The sequence below is a fragment of the Quercus suber genome, unplaced genomic scaffold (genome assembly GCF_002906115.3).
Source record: "Quercus suber isolate HL8 unplaced genomic scaffold, Cork oak 2.0 scaffold_142, whole genome shotgun sequence".
NCBI classification, from domain to species: domain Eukaryota; kingdom Viridiplantae; phylum Streptophyta; class Magnoliopsida; order Fagales; family Fagaceae; genus Quercus; species Quercus suber.
In genome coordinates this window covers 1145243-1157829 of record NW_027069603.1, presented here as the reverse complement: position 1 = coordinate 1157829, position 12587 = coordinate 1145243, and the positions used below count along the sequence as shown (strand labels likewise).

The 12587-nt window shown below is 37.2% G+C and overlaps 2 protein-coding genes across 3 annotated transcripts; both read left to right on the top strand.

Moving 5' to 3' along the window:
• Positions 1-635: 635 nt before the first annotated feature.
• On the top strand, positions 636-4781 carry LOC112025832 (PWWP domain-containing protein 2). The gene is made up of 2 exons (XM_065776821.1): positions 636-796; positions 959-4781. The coding sequence occupies exon 2, from the start codon at positions 970-972 to the stop codon at positions 4402-4404; it is 3435 nt and encodes a 1144-aa protein (XP_065632893.1). The 5' UTR covers positions 636-796; positions 959-969; the 3' UTR covers positions 4405-4781.
• A 2496-nt stretch (positions 4782-7277) lies between these two features.
• Positions 7278-12114, top strand: LOC112008651 (uncharacterized). Of its 2 annotated transcripts, none has more exons than XM_065776822.1 (9): positions 7278-7634; positions 8202-8399; positions 8489-8764; positions 8973-9007; positions 9094-9189; positions 9423-9570; positions 9676-10355; positions 10560-11582; positions 11798-12114. In XM_065776822.1, the coding sequence occupies exons 1-8, from the start codon at positions 7502-7504 to the stop codon at positions 11544-11546; spliced, it is 2553 nt and encodes an 850-aa protein (XP_065632894.1). In that variant the 5' UTR covers positions 7278-7501; the 3' UTR covers positions 11547-11582; positions 11798-12114. The 2 variants fall into 2 exon arrangements, with proteins under 2 accessions (XP_065632894.1, XP_065632895.1); XM_065776823.1 differs by lacking the exon at positions 11798-12114 and having other exon boundaries at positions 10560-11346; positions 11470-11583.
• The last annotated feature ends 473 nt before the right edge of the window (positions 12115-12587 follow it).

Below are 12587 nucleotides of genomic sequence, written 5' to 3'. Positions count from 1 at the left end.
TGAGCAAGTTGGGACTTATTTGATATTGTTGTTTAAATAATAGTTTTTGTTATTTAAACATCACAATATATATTTTCACAACATTTTTTTACTCAACATATTTTCATAATATTTAAATAACATTACTAGAAGTGTTTTATCAAACATGCCCTTGATACCTCTCAAAGTCGCATCATCTTCTATATTATCTAAGTATTTCTAACCATTTAAAAAAAAATAAATAAAAAATAAAAGGAAAACTAGCGTATAGATAGGCTTTGAGTAAGATAAGACATTTGAAAAAGTTATTTGATATTCATGTTGGTGGGAATCGTGGGATTGATGGGTTGACACTTGAAAATGAAAACAAAGGCGTTACTGAAACTTGTAACGGCCCAAAATGGGGCTCCCCATTTGACCCCTACCCACAATAATCATACCCTTAAATTTCTTCACACTTGACACGTAAGCAAGCGTTTTCAATCCGTATCTGATGATTCTGATCAGATCAAGACCGGTCAATCGCTTCCAAAACAAACACTACCCCTTCAAAAAACAAAAATAAAAAATAAAACCCGTCTGATCTCCGCCACGTGGCATAGAATCCCATTTGCGCTGTCTTCATCTCGTGATTAAAAAACGAAGAACCTGTTTCTCTTTACAAGTACAAAACCACCACCACCACACCACACCGCATCAAATCTTGACCACCTTACCCTTCTCTCTCTCTCTCAACAGAAACCCCTCAAATATTTCTTCACACTTTCAAGTTTCAACCCTCTCATCAAAACTCTCACAGGGCATAGCAAAAACTAAGGTAACAAATACAATCTTTCCTTCTTTTTTTTTCTTTGTTCTTGTGTTTTTTTTTTAATAAATGTTTTACTATTGTATTGTGCGAATGTGATAATTATTATTAGGGCTCGTTATGGTAATCGTAATAATGTAATTTTATTTTTTACTATTTGATTCTTTTTAGGGTTTTCCTTAATGTCTGAAAATTCTTCCCATATCGACCTGAACTCCGACGTCGTTTCGGCCGACCCGGAAAACGGGTCTCTTCGGGTTAAGAATTCGGAGCCTTCGGTTAAACCTGTTGGTTCTGAAACTGAAACCCTAACGGTAAAGGAGGAGCCTTTGAAGAGTCAGAGTCAGGTTCAGGGTTCTTTAGTGGAGAAAGTTAGGATCTTTAGTGAGATTGAGGGTGCTGAGAGTTTAGTGGGGGGCCAAGTTGTTGTTGGGGAAGTGAAAAGCGATAAAGAATTGGTTTTGGAGTCGAAAAATAGTGTTGGGATTGTTGGGACTATGGTTGGGGATTCAGGGTTTAATGAAAGGAATGTTGGTACTGTAGATGGTGACCCTTTTGTAGAAGGGAATGATCCATTGCAAAATCGGGCCAAGGAGGAAGTAGTTGGAAGTGATGGGGGTCAAAATGGAAAGCAGGTTCATGTTGGCGAGGTCTCGGGTATCGACCGATTGCAAGATGGTATTGCCTCAGGTTCTAGACAGGGTGATAGAGAGCCGGGTGTAGAGTCGGTTAGCCAATTATCAAATGTAGCGGAGATTGATGAGACGGTTGTTACTCATGTTTCTGAGGTTTTAACTTCAGAGGGATTAGTTGGAAGTGATGGGGATCAAAATGGGAAGCTTGTTCATGTTGACGAGGTCTCGGGTATCGGCCAATTGCAAGGTGGTGGTGCCTCAGGTTCTAGGCAGGGTGATAGAGAGCCGGGTGTAGAGTCGGTTAGCCAATTATCAAATGTAGTGGAGACTGATGAGACGGGGGTTACTCATGTTTCTGAGGTTTTAACTTCAGAGGGATTAGAAAACCAGGATATGAAAATGGATGCTGTTGTAGAGACCAATGAGAAACGATCTCCAGACGCTCACGTTTCCAAGGTTTTAACTTCAGAGGGATTAGAAAACCAGGATATGAAAATGGATGCAGTTGTAGAGACTGATGAGAAACGATCCCCAGACACTCATGTTTCTGAGGTTTTAACTTCCGAGGGATTAGAAAACCAGGATATGAAAATGGATGCAGTTGTAGAGACCAATGAGAAACGATCTCCAGACACTCATGTTTCTGAGGTTTTAACTTCAGAGGGATTAGAAAACCAGGATGTGAAAATGGATGCAGTTGTAGAGACTGATGGGAAACAGTCCCCGGATGCTCACGGTATGGAAGCTGGGGTTAGCAAGACTATTGGAGAGGAGTCTAATGCTTTCAACCTTGTTGTAGATTTGAATCCGTATATGACAACAGATGAGAATGTATCAGGTGATGTGAATGTCAAATCAGGTGCCTCAAGGCCGGAATTTCATGTCTCTGATCTAGTATGGGGTAAAGTTAGGAGCCATCCTTGGTGGCCTGGGCAGATTTTTGATCCTTCAGATTCGTCAGACAAGGCAAAGAAGTATTTTAGAAAAGATGGTTATCTGATAGCGTATTTTGGAGATCAAACATTCGCTTGGAATGAAGAGGCACGGATAAAGTCCTTTAGGGGGCATTTCTCACAAATGGAGAAGCAGAGCAATAAGGAAGAATTCCACTATGCTGTTGTCTGTGCTTTGGAAGAGATTTCCAGACGTGTAGAGTTTGGGTTGGCCTGTTCCTGCACATCAGAAGAAGTGTATGCCAAACTCAGAACTCAGATAATAGCTAATGCCGGAATCAGGGAAGAATCGAGTAGAAGAGTTGGTGGGGACTATTCTTTGACAGCTGATTCTTTTGAACCTGTTGAACTTGTCAATTATATTAAAGAATTAGCTCAATCGCCACGTGGTGAAGCTAACAGACTTGAACTAGTAATAGCACGGGCTCAATTGTCAGCCTTCTATCGTTGGAAGGGTTATTCTCAGCTGCCTGAGTTCAATATGGTTGGTGCTCTGTTGGAGAGTGATGCGGACATTCTACCGACTGGGGAGAAGAAAAATCACAGTGAGTTGAATGAGAATGCTATTCTGGATATTGACAATGAGAAGCCGTTGGCTTCTGGAAAAGGAAAGTCGAAGAGTCAATTAAGCTCTTCTGGTAAGCGAAAGCACATCTCTGGGGATAGTACGTCCCCCAGTAAAAAAAAGAAAAAAGAGAAGAGTTTGTCCCCTGGTAAAAAGGAGAAAAAAGAGAAGAGTTTGTCGCCCAGTAAAAAGGAGAAAAAAGAGAAGAGTTTGTCGCCCAGTAAAAAAGAGAAAAAAGAGAAGAGTTTGTCCCCCAGTAAAAAAGAGAAAAGAGAGAAGAGTTTGTCAGATTTGCTCACTGAGAAGAGCTTGCGTACTTCAAATGGTGAAAGTGGATCAAAAAAGAAAGATGTTGGTAAGTTGCTTTCAAAATTGTCTGGAAAGAAACGTAAGGCAGTTGATGGTATGTCTGATGACTCTTCTGTGAAAGATGAGAAGCGTCATCTGTCATCAGGGTCTGCCAATAAGCCTGTACAGACCAGGGAAACTTTTAAAGTTGGAGATGGCATTCGTCGGGCTGCCAGCCAACTGAATGGGTCTAATCCAATACTCAAGTATGGTGATGGAATTTCTCAAGATACAGTGGACAAGAATAAAAGCAAACAAAATCCTAGCTTGGGGAGATCCCACATTAGTGAGCTCACAAAAATGGAGGTTTCCTCTCCTGAAGAGATGCTGTCACAGCTCTGCCTGGCTGCCAGAGATCCCATGAAAGGATACAACTTTTTAGTTTCTATTGTTAGCTTTTTCTCAGGATTCCGGAATTCTGTTAGCCGGGATGATTCTAATTTCATGGAGCGTGAATGGTGTTTGAAACGAGTCTTCGGTGGGAAAACTGGAAAAAGATTAAGAAAGCGAGGAATCAATGAAAAATCCAAGTTGGAGACGAGCGACTCTTACTGGACTGACAGGATTATTCAAAGCCTACCTGAAGAGCACTCATCACTTGAGAATCAGAATGAAGCAAGAGAGATTCTGCCTGAGACTTCAAGTGAAAAGGATTGTTCTGCTATTGAACCACTAGTAGCTTTTGAAATGAGTCTGAATATGGATTCTAAGCAACAAAGTTTTGGTGAAAATCTTGGATCAGATGCAGTGAAGCCAGTGGCTCACTTGGAGGAGAGCTTTAGGCCGGATCCCTCACCGACGGCTCTTATTCTGAACTTTATGGACATGGATGCTGTTCCTTCAGAAGCAAATCTTAATAAGATATTTAGCCGCTTTGGGTCATTGAATGAATCAGAGACTGAAGTTATAAAGAAGAGTAACCGAGCCAAGGTGGTTTTCAAGAGACGTTCTGATGCAGAGACGGCTTTTAGCAGTGCTGGGAAATTCAGCATTTTTGGACCTTCACTTGTCAGTTATCGACTCAAGTATTTGTCCTCTACACCAAGTAAAGCTTCTCCCAGTACCAAAAAGCGAGGCAGAAAAGATACAACATCAGAGGAAGGCAATGTGGTTTGATGCTTTGAACTCTCTTATCTAGATGTTGATTCAGCGTTTAGGTGTTTATTATGAATCAAGTATGAATGTACTGTTGGTTAACTGAAATGCGGTTAGCAAGCAAATAGGTGAGTAGTTGACTTGGATATGATTGTGAAAATGTGTAGGAAGCAGACTCAATCAAATGTATCTAACCAGTTGGTTATTTTTTAATTGACTCTTAGAAAGTTCTACATTTTCAGTAATTGGGTTCTTTGCCTGAGAGATTTTATTAGGCCATGATGTTGGGGCCTGTCAAGGCTTTGGAGATTCCGGGTTTCATTGGTTGTTTAGATTTTTCAGTATACCTCAATTTAAGGTTTTATAATGTAGTCTTGTCCATCTTGTCTTATGATCAATGCTTTGTGTCAACATAAATTTGTCAACTGGTTTTGTTTTCTGGAGTTAATGCTACACCATATTATCTCAGTTAATCATGTTCCTTCTTCTTGTTGACCCTATACAAGGCTCAGCGGCCAATCACTAATGATCTTTTGGCTAAATGACATTTCTTGGTTTCCAACCGTGACAATCTTTTGGCCAAATGACATTTCTTGGTTTCCAACCGTGACGTTTGGAGTCGGATCCTCCCCTTCCCATGTCTGACTTGCACATGCATGATTATTTGCATTCAATGTTGAAGATTTTTTCTTTTTGGGTGTTATAAAACGATGAAAAAAAACATTTTTATTTTATTTTATTTATTTATTTGTCAATGTTTAATTATATTTGAGCAGATTTATGGTAATATAAGGTTTTCTGAGTAGGATCATGGCCAGATGTTTGTAATTCAAGCTAGTCTAACTAACTTAAATGGTTTGTGATGCCCTGAAGTTCTTTTGACTGTCAAGACTCAAAACTGTGATCTTAATATTTGTTCATTACAATCATTTATCTCTACTGTGGCAAAACAGAGAGGAAAATATGATTTGGCTGAGTACTTATTATTATGTGATTATGTCCTGCCAATTTCATTCAAATTAAATTCTATGTTATTATGCCTTCTATGTTTACTCTAGATATTGAGATTGGATGATATCATGTTCCTTATGATGGATTAAAAATGAGATTTGGCCAATCTCTTTTATTTTACGAGATCCTGTTCATTTCAAAAATCACATTTGTATGAGAATCACACCATTAATCCTAGCACAATATCTTGCAACCATAAACTGTTTTGATTTAAATTTTGTGTAGGAGCGTTGGTATTTGATTCATCTTACGTTCTAGCAAATCTGTTTCATTTTATTCTCAGCATATTCCTTGCCACTGTATGCTGAAAAGATAATATTAACATCTATATTATAGTAGTCTAGTAGAGTGTTTTTTTCAAAACTCATAATAAACATATTATGGTGGTGGCCTGTCCTAGCATGTCAGATTTTCACTTTTTATCAAGTCCCGGCGCGCATATACACTTGATGGTTGATGGTAAATGAGTCCACAACAATTTCTCACTTTTCACTACCGGGCCAACGGGAAGAAAGCTACAAGCCTACAAGTATTGAAGTAGACTTCCACTATACTTGTGGATCTATTAAAAAAAAAAAATCTATAAAAGAAAATAATGAAGTGGAATGAAACATGACGATGGAATAAAATATTAAATTTTTTCCCCATGTCGGGAAGTTTATCAAAGAAGGAACTTTTCTAAAATAGGTAAAAAAAATTTAGCATTTTCTATTTCATTAAAAATAATAAGCAAGGGCGTTCAATCAAATTGTGGACTCGAGTCACCCATCCAAACCATTTGGGCTGAACTGATGTCGGCGGGTCTCTGCCCTTTAGAAAATGATACCGTTGAGTTAGTTTTCATGAAAACCCAATCGCTACCTATATTAAAATCTCATTGTTCTCTTATTTATGGGAAGAATAGTTAGGAGGGAGTATAAATGAATGTGCATTTGCTCATAAACATTCCATTACTTTACTCCTAAGCAAGGGAATAGTTGGAGTATATTAAATATCCCCAGTGTTTTATTCTTTCATTTATTTCCCAGTGTTTTATTCTTTCATTTATTTCCCTCATTTCCAAATGGAGTGTTAGGATCTTCATTGACAAGCTTCAAAATCATATCATTTTGGTTGCTGATACTTTGGGCGACACATTCTAACACTCATGGTTGTTTTATAAGTAAATTGGATAAAAGAAGTAATGAAATCCTAAATTGATCACCTACCTTTTTAATTATATAATCTTAAATTGATTGCCTAATTTATTTTTCTTTTCTTACAGGTACAGTGAAAGCATTCAAACATAAATTCTCTTCATTTAGAAAACTAGATTTACAACTTTACTATAATGCCTTGGTTGATCACTTGCTTTATTAGAAACATTACCAATTTACCATTACACCTAAGTGAAAATACATGACATGTCAATAAAAGAAATAATTATACGTGACTTCTCAACTGATATAGAGTTATTATGGTCACGTTCAAGTAAAATTTTCATGATTGTTGAAATAATTTTTTTTTTTTTTTTTAAATCTGAAAATTACATTTAGGTAAATGAGTAGAAAGATATTCTTAGAAAATACTAAAAACCAAATTAAAATAGTCTTAAACTTACCTATTCATGATGAGTTTTAATTTAATCCACCCCAATTAGATTAGGGTCCAACACTAGACCATAAAAATTAGTCTATTATTAGTACACACATTATTGGGCACATTTTTTTTTAAACTCATTTTCAATTAAAAAATGAGTTGTGTACTTTTGGTGTGTAAACGGTAAAGTGTTGTGTTGTATATAACTATATATCAGTCAGAGCAAAGGACAAATTAGACGCTCTCATTCTTTTTTGCACACGTATATATAAATTTCCATTTTTACCTTCTCATTTTTTATTTTATTTTAATTTAGTCCCAAATTTTAAAAACCGCCGCTTCTCCAAAGTTCAAAAAACTCCCCCTCCTCCTCTCTCTCTCTCTCTCTCTCTCTCAACTCTCAAGTCTCATCTCAACACCAACACCGGTAGTTTTTTTTCCGCTCTCATCTTCGAATTCATACAAAACCAATCCAAACGCCGTCTCCGCCGCCTGAAATTCGAGTAGATCGGCTGCTCAAAAACCAGTAATGGACGCCGATTTCGTCAAGAGAAGCAACGATCTTCAAGGCAGACGCCTCAGTCTCATCGATGTCTCCTCAGAGGACGATTCTCTCTTATTCAATTCCTCCTTCTCTGAATCGCTCCACCATTCATTTTCAGGTTCTAAATCCACAAGTTTCTTTTTTCATTTTCGAATCAGTGTGTATGAAGTTTTTTTTTTTTTTGGTTGTATGTGTGAGTGAATCTGATTGATCTTGTTTGTTTATAAAGAAAGCGTGATTTAGGTTTTTGAAAAACTTGCTGCTTCAGACTAAACCTATGTAAAGAGAAAAAAGTTTCAGATGCCCAATTGATCTTTGCTTTTTTCACTGAAATTGAGTTTTTGAATAGCTTTGAATCGAGCTCGCCAAAAGGAAGCTTTTTCATTCGGTGGCTGAAGTCACAAAAATTGTGCAATTTGTTCTTGATCGTACTCTATTTAGTTGTTTTGAAATGAAATAAAAGTGTTTCCTTTGAGATTCTAGGGCTGCCTTTCCAGTTTTGATTGTTTCGGATTCAATTTTTGGGTCGATAATTTTCCTTTGTATCGTCTAATTTGTTTAGCTTATTGTTTATTTGCATTGGTTCTTAGAAAATAAGCTGAACAAAAGTACAGTTATCCATAGAAAGAGTAACAGCAAATATTTAATTGGATCTATATCTATTTTGATTTAATATAATGTTCAGAAAATGAGGGACATGGAAGTGTTGAGTTGATGGAGTCCGTGGATACGAACACATTAGAGGACACATTTGGCACTTTTGAACATATGGAACAAGTGCCTCAACCGTCTGAATCAAATGAACCAGAAATGACAGCAAAAAATCGCAAATATAACTTGCGCAAAAGTTTAGCGTGGGATAGTGCTTTCTTCACAAGTGCAGGTATGCTTTCTGCATATACTCGAAAATATGGAAGCTTTTTGTTTAAAGTTCAATTGTGAGGAGCATTACTTTGTTGGTATATATGACAGGTGTTCTGGAACCGGAGGAGTTGTCTAGCATCATGGAAGGAGTTGAGAGCGTTGAAAAACATAAATTACCCGGGATTCAAGAGGAGATACACAGATCTGCCGAGTCAATCTCTACTTTGGAAAGCTTAGAAAGCGAGTCTTTGACATTAGCAAGTCTTGAGGCCGATTTGTTTGAAGATGTAAGAGCTTCAATCCAGAAATCCAGTGCTGCATCCAATGTGGCAAATGCAAGAAGCATAGCTGCACCAGCAGTGACTGGAATCCAAAGTATTCGTTGTAAGTGCAGTTGCTACATCTCTACTTGTTCAGCAGTCATTCCCTTTGTCTTGCACATGTTGAAGTGCTAGGAGTTGGCAGGTTATGCTTAGAAGATTTGAATTAAGCCCTAGCCAAACCCCATCCAAACCCTTATAACTTTAGCTAAAGTTCTGGGTCTATTTTAGGAATGACTTATTCTCAGACTAACGTTGGCTTTTGTTTTCAGCTTCAAAGAAGGTGGACTTTGTGTCTCGAAATAAGGTAAGTTCCAAGCTTGGCAGCTGGTAATTGTCATAATTTCTATTATGTTTAGGAATATATGAAAGAATATTGTTTTGAATTTTCAGATTAAGGCCAAATCAACTTCCAGCAAGTCAAATGTAGGTTTGCAAGGACCAGGGAAAATGACAAAGCCAGTTTTTGGTGGTCCACATGTATCTCAGGTGTGCATCCATCTTTCGGCTGATCTAGTCATTGGTTTTTCTATTTCATTGCTAATTCGGTGATTGAAATTTTATATGTTATTTGAAATCAATACAATGAAGAGAGAATTTTTGGCCCATATTTGTGCTAACTAATACATAGGCAGGAATAAAAATAATCAGATATCATGAAATTAAGCTCTAACCTTTGATGTGTTTTAATTGACACTTTTTCTATCTTTTCTAAAATGAAGTCCTTTGCCAAGAGGGGAGAGCCTACATCTCTTGCAAAGCGACCAAAGGTAGGCAAGGACAGTCCCAGCTCAACCGCATTAACCAAGAGGGCCTCAATGGGTGGTCACCATGTTAAAATTGTAAAGGATGATGCAAGAAGTGCAATTGGTAATTATGAGCATTATTTAGTCAGATTATTTAGTTTCTTATATTCAGATTAGCTTTACTCTTATTTGAATTGAAGTACATTTAAACCTTATTTCATTGTTGCAGGTAGAGGGGCTTTAGTGCCTAAATTACCTGCGTCGGGTGGTTTACGAAATGTTGTTCCTAGGCCCACAGAATCATCTAAATCCTCTTCTTTGGGTTCATCAAATGCAACCAAGACACTACCAACTTCTTCCTCGTTTGATAGTTCTGGAAGTGCTTCTTCTGACAACAGTAGTATATCTACCCAAAATTCCATGAAAAGAAAAATTGAATCTGGAAGTGGTAACCCACCTTCATTTGGTTCAACCTCCAAAACACCGTCCAGAACACCATCCAGAACATCATCAATAAATAAAGTTCAGTCTGGCAGTTCTCATCTCTCTCAGTTGATGTCTGTGCCCAAGCTCACCCCTAATACTTCACCTGCTAGCTCTATCAGTGAATGGTCCTCAGGGTCATCATCATCATGTTCTACTGTTAAACAAATATCAAATAATTCAAGAGCTAGCCTTGACACTGCTTCTTGCAAAGGGGTCTCCATAGATAGTGATGCAACTCATGTTTTGGAGTCTCAGAAACATTGTAATGAGCAAGGTTCTTTTGGGCACGAAAGTCACATGACTGGATTGCTTGGTCAATGTGTAAAGAGAGCTTCAATAGGAAGTGGTGCACTTCTTCATCCAGCTTCTGCAAAACCTTCTGGTCTTCGGTTGCCATCACCTAAAATTGGCTTCTTTGATGGGGTCAGTTTTTGCGTTCCCTATTATAATTTTTGTATTCTAGTTGGGAAGTGTTTTTTTTTTTTTTTGGCAGTTTTCAAGATGGAGGTAAAAGATGTAATTTTAAAAATGACTAAGCTATACAAACTAAAAAAAAATTACAGGTCCTTTGTGGATATTGTTTTGGCAAACTCACCTTATTCACCATCAATTTTTTATCCAATGCAGGCGAAACTGGCAGGACGCACTCCACCAGGAAGAATACCATCTCATCCTGTGGTACCCAGTGGCTTGCCTAAAATTGGAGCAGGGAGAGTTAGACCAAATGGAGGCCCAAATGAGGCGAAGTTTGGAAAACCTGTCAGAACTCTAACAGTAATCAGTAATGTAAAACCTGATCCTCAGCCAACTTCCTTGAATATGAAACCTAAATCTCCAACACCTCTTCTTGAATCACCATTTGCTGCAATCCAAGGCTCTAGTGCATCAAGGAATGTCAAAACTTGTCCTGGCAAATCTCCTAAAGTTCAAAACAGATTATCTCCTAAAACTGTTGGAAAAAGTCAGCTGAATGCAGAGAAAATTGAATCTGAAGGATGTGATGTTGGTATATGTGATTCAGAAACCAAGGGAAGTGCCTACAGATTGGATATGAAGGTCACTCCTATTAATGGAGGACTTAATACTAGTGATTCAGGTACCGTTTCTTATATTGTAAATATAAACCCAGGTCAGAAAGTGGGGGAAGATGCAATATATGACCTACACAATCCCAAATATGATTTGCATTTGAATAATAGCACTTATGAGAAGGAAAAGTTAAATTTTGAAGATCAAGTTGATGGTTTGAGCAGACAAGTTGGATCTATTGATATAAATAAGGAGATTCAGAACAATCTCATTGGTGATTCTCTTTCTCGTTTACATGCTGGCAGCAAATATGATTCTGATTCTCTGGAGTTGTCCAGTCAGAGGGAGCTTCATGACTTTTCTCAACAGGATGAAAACATGAAATGTTTGTCAAAACCTACCCCTTCTCTTTCTCCCAGCATGTTTGAAGTTACAGTTAATCCGAGGATACCTTTTTCTGTTAAGGATTCTTATTGCAATATGGATGGATTGTTTGATGTTTCAACAGGATCTACAGTGGTAAAAGAGGCAGAGAAGACGCCCAACTTGACTTTGCTAGAAAGCAGTCTGAAAGAAAACAGCTGAGATAGAGTAACAGCATAGTAGTTTATTTTCTTCAAGGTCAGTGTGTATCTTTCAAGTCTGCTGAAATTATTAGAATTGGTTAGTAAGGGAAATGCTGAGCCTCGTAGATTCTGTCCTACTCATGCTACATAAAATATTTCACTTTATGTTATTTGAAGGATCTTATCTTTTCCAAATACTTAATGTAGGATTTAAGAACTCATTCTAGTATTGTGTTGTCCACTGATATGAGCTATCTTGATTGCTTGCAGGAGCAGCGGTGCTGGTGGCTGAAACTAGTGTATGATTTTCATACGACCTATACAATTGGATTGGCCTGGTGTTCGCATTCTAAATTATTTTTGAAGTGCAAATTCAATCACGCATTAGAAGATGGTGTTGCATGCTTTTGAGGGAAGAAAAAAATGTAGTAGTGTGTGTGTAATTTAAGCTTATGTCATGTTAAAAGTTATTGATAGTTTATCTCATTCTCATGTACGTTGGAATCCTCTTGATGAGGTGTATTTGGATAGGGTGGTATTCTAGTCTAGGAACTTTTTTTTGAAAAAAAAAAAGTGGACTTATATTTTGTCAAGACTAAAATTATTTTGTGAATGCTTTGGGATACAACCGATTAAAGAAAAGGCTCAGGTTTTCATGGAAATGATATGATCTTTGGTATGTAATGGTTTATTACATTTCCAAAGTGAAATAAAATCTTTTAAATTTAAACACCTGGAGTCCCCGACAATGAAATTAAGGAAAGTACAACCAGCTTTGGGTAAAATTCTAATTGCTGATAACCTTAGGAAGTGTGACTAATCAACCAAAATCAATTGAGTAGTACTAAAATTATTACAAGTTAATAAAGTTGAGTTTTTTTCATTAATATATATATATATATATTACAAGTTTTATTACATTTGGTCTTACAAATTAATGTGTCATCAAGTAGAAAGAGGCAATTCAAAATTTAGTTTTGAGTTGATTAGAATCCACCAATCATAAGTTTTGTGTAATAAAATTTGTAGTACATTTAGCATTTTCCGTATTAATATATAT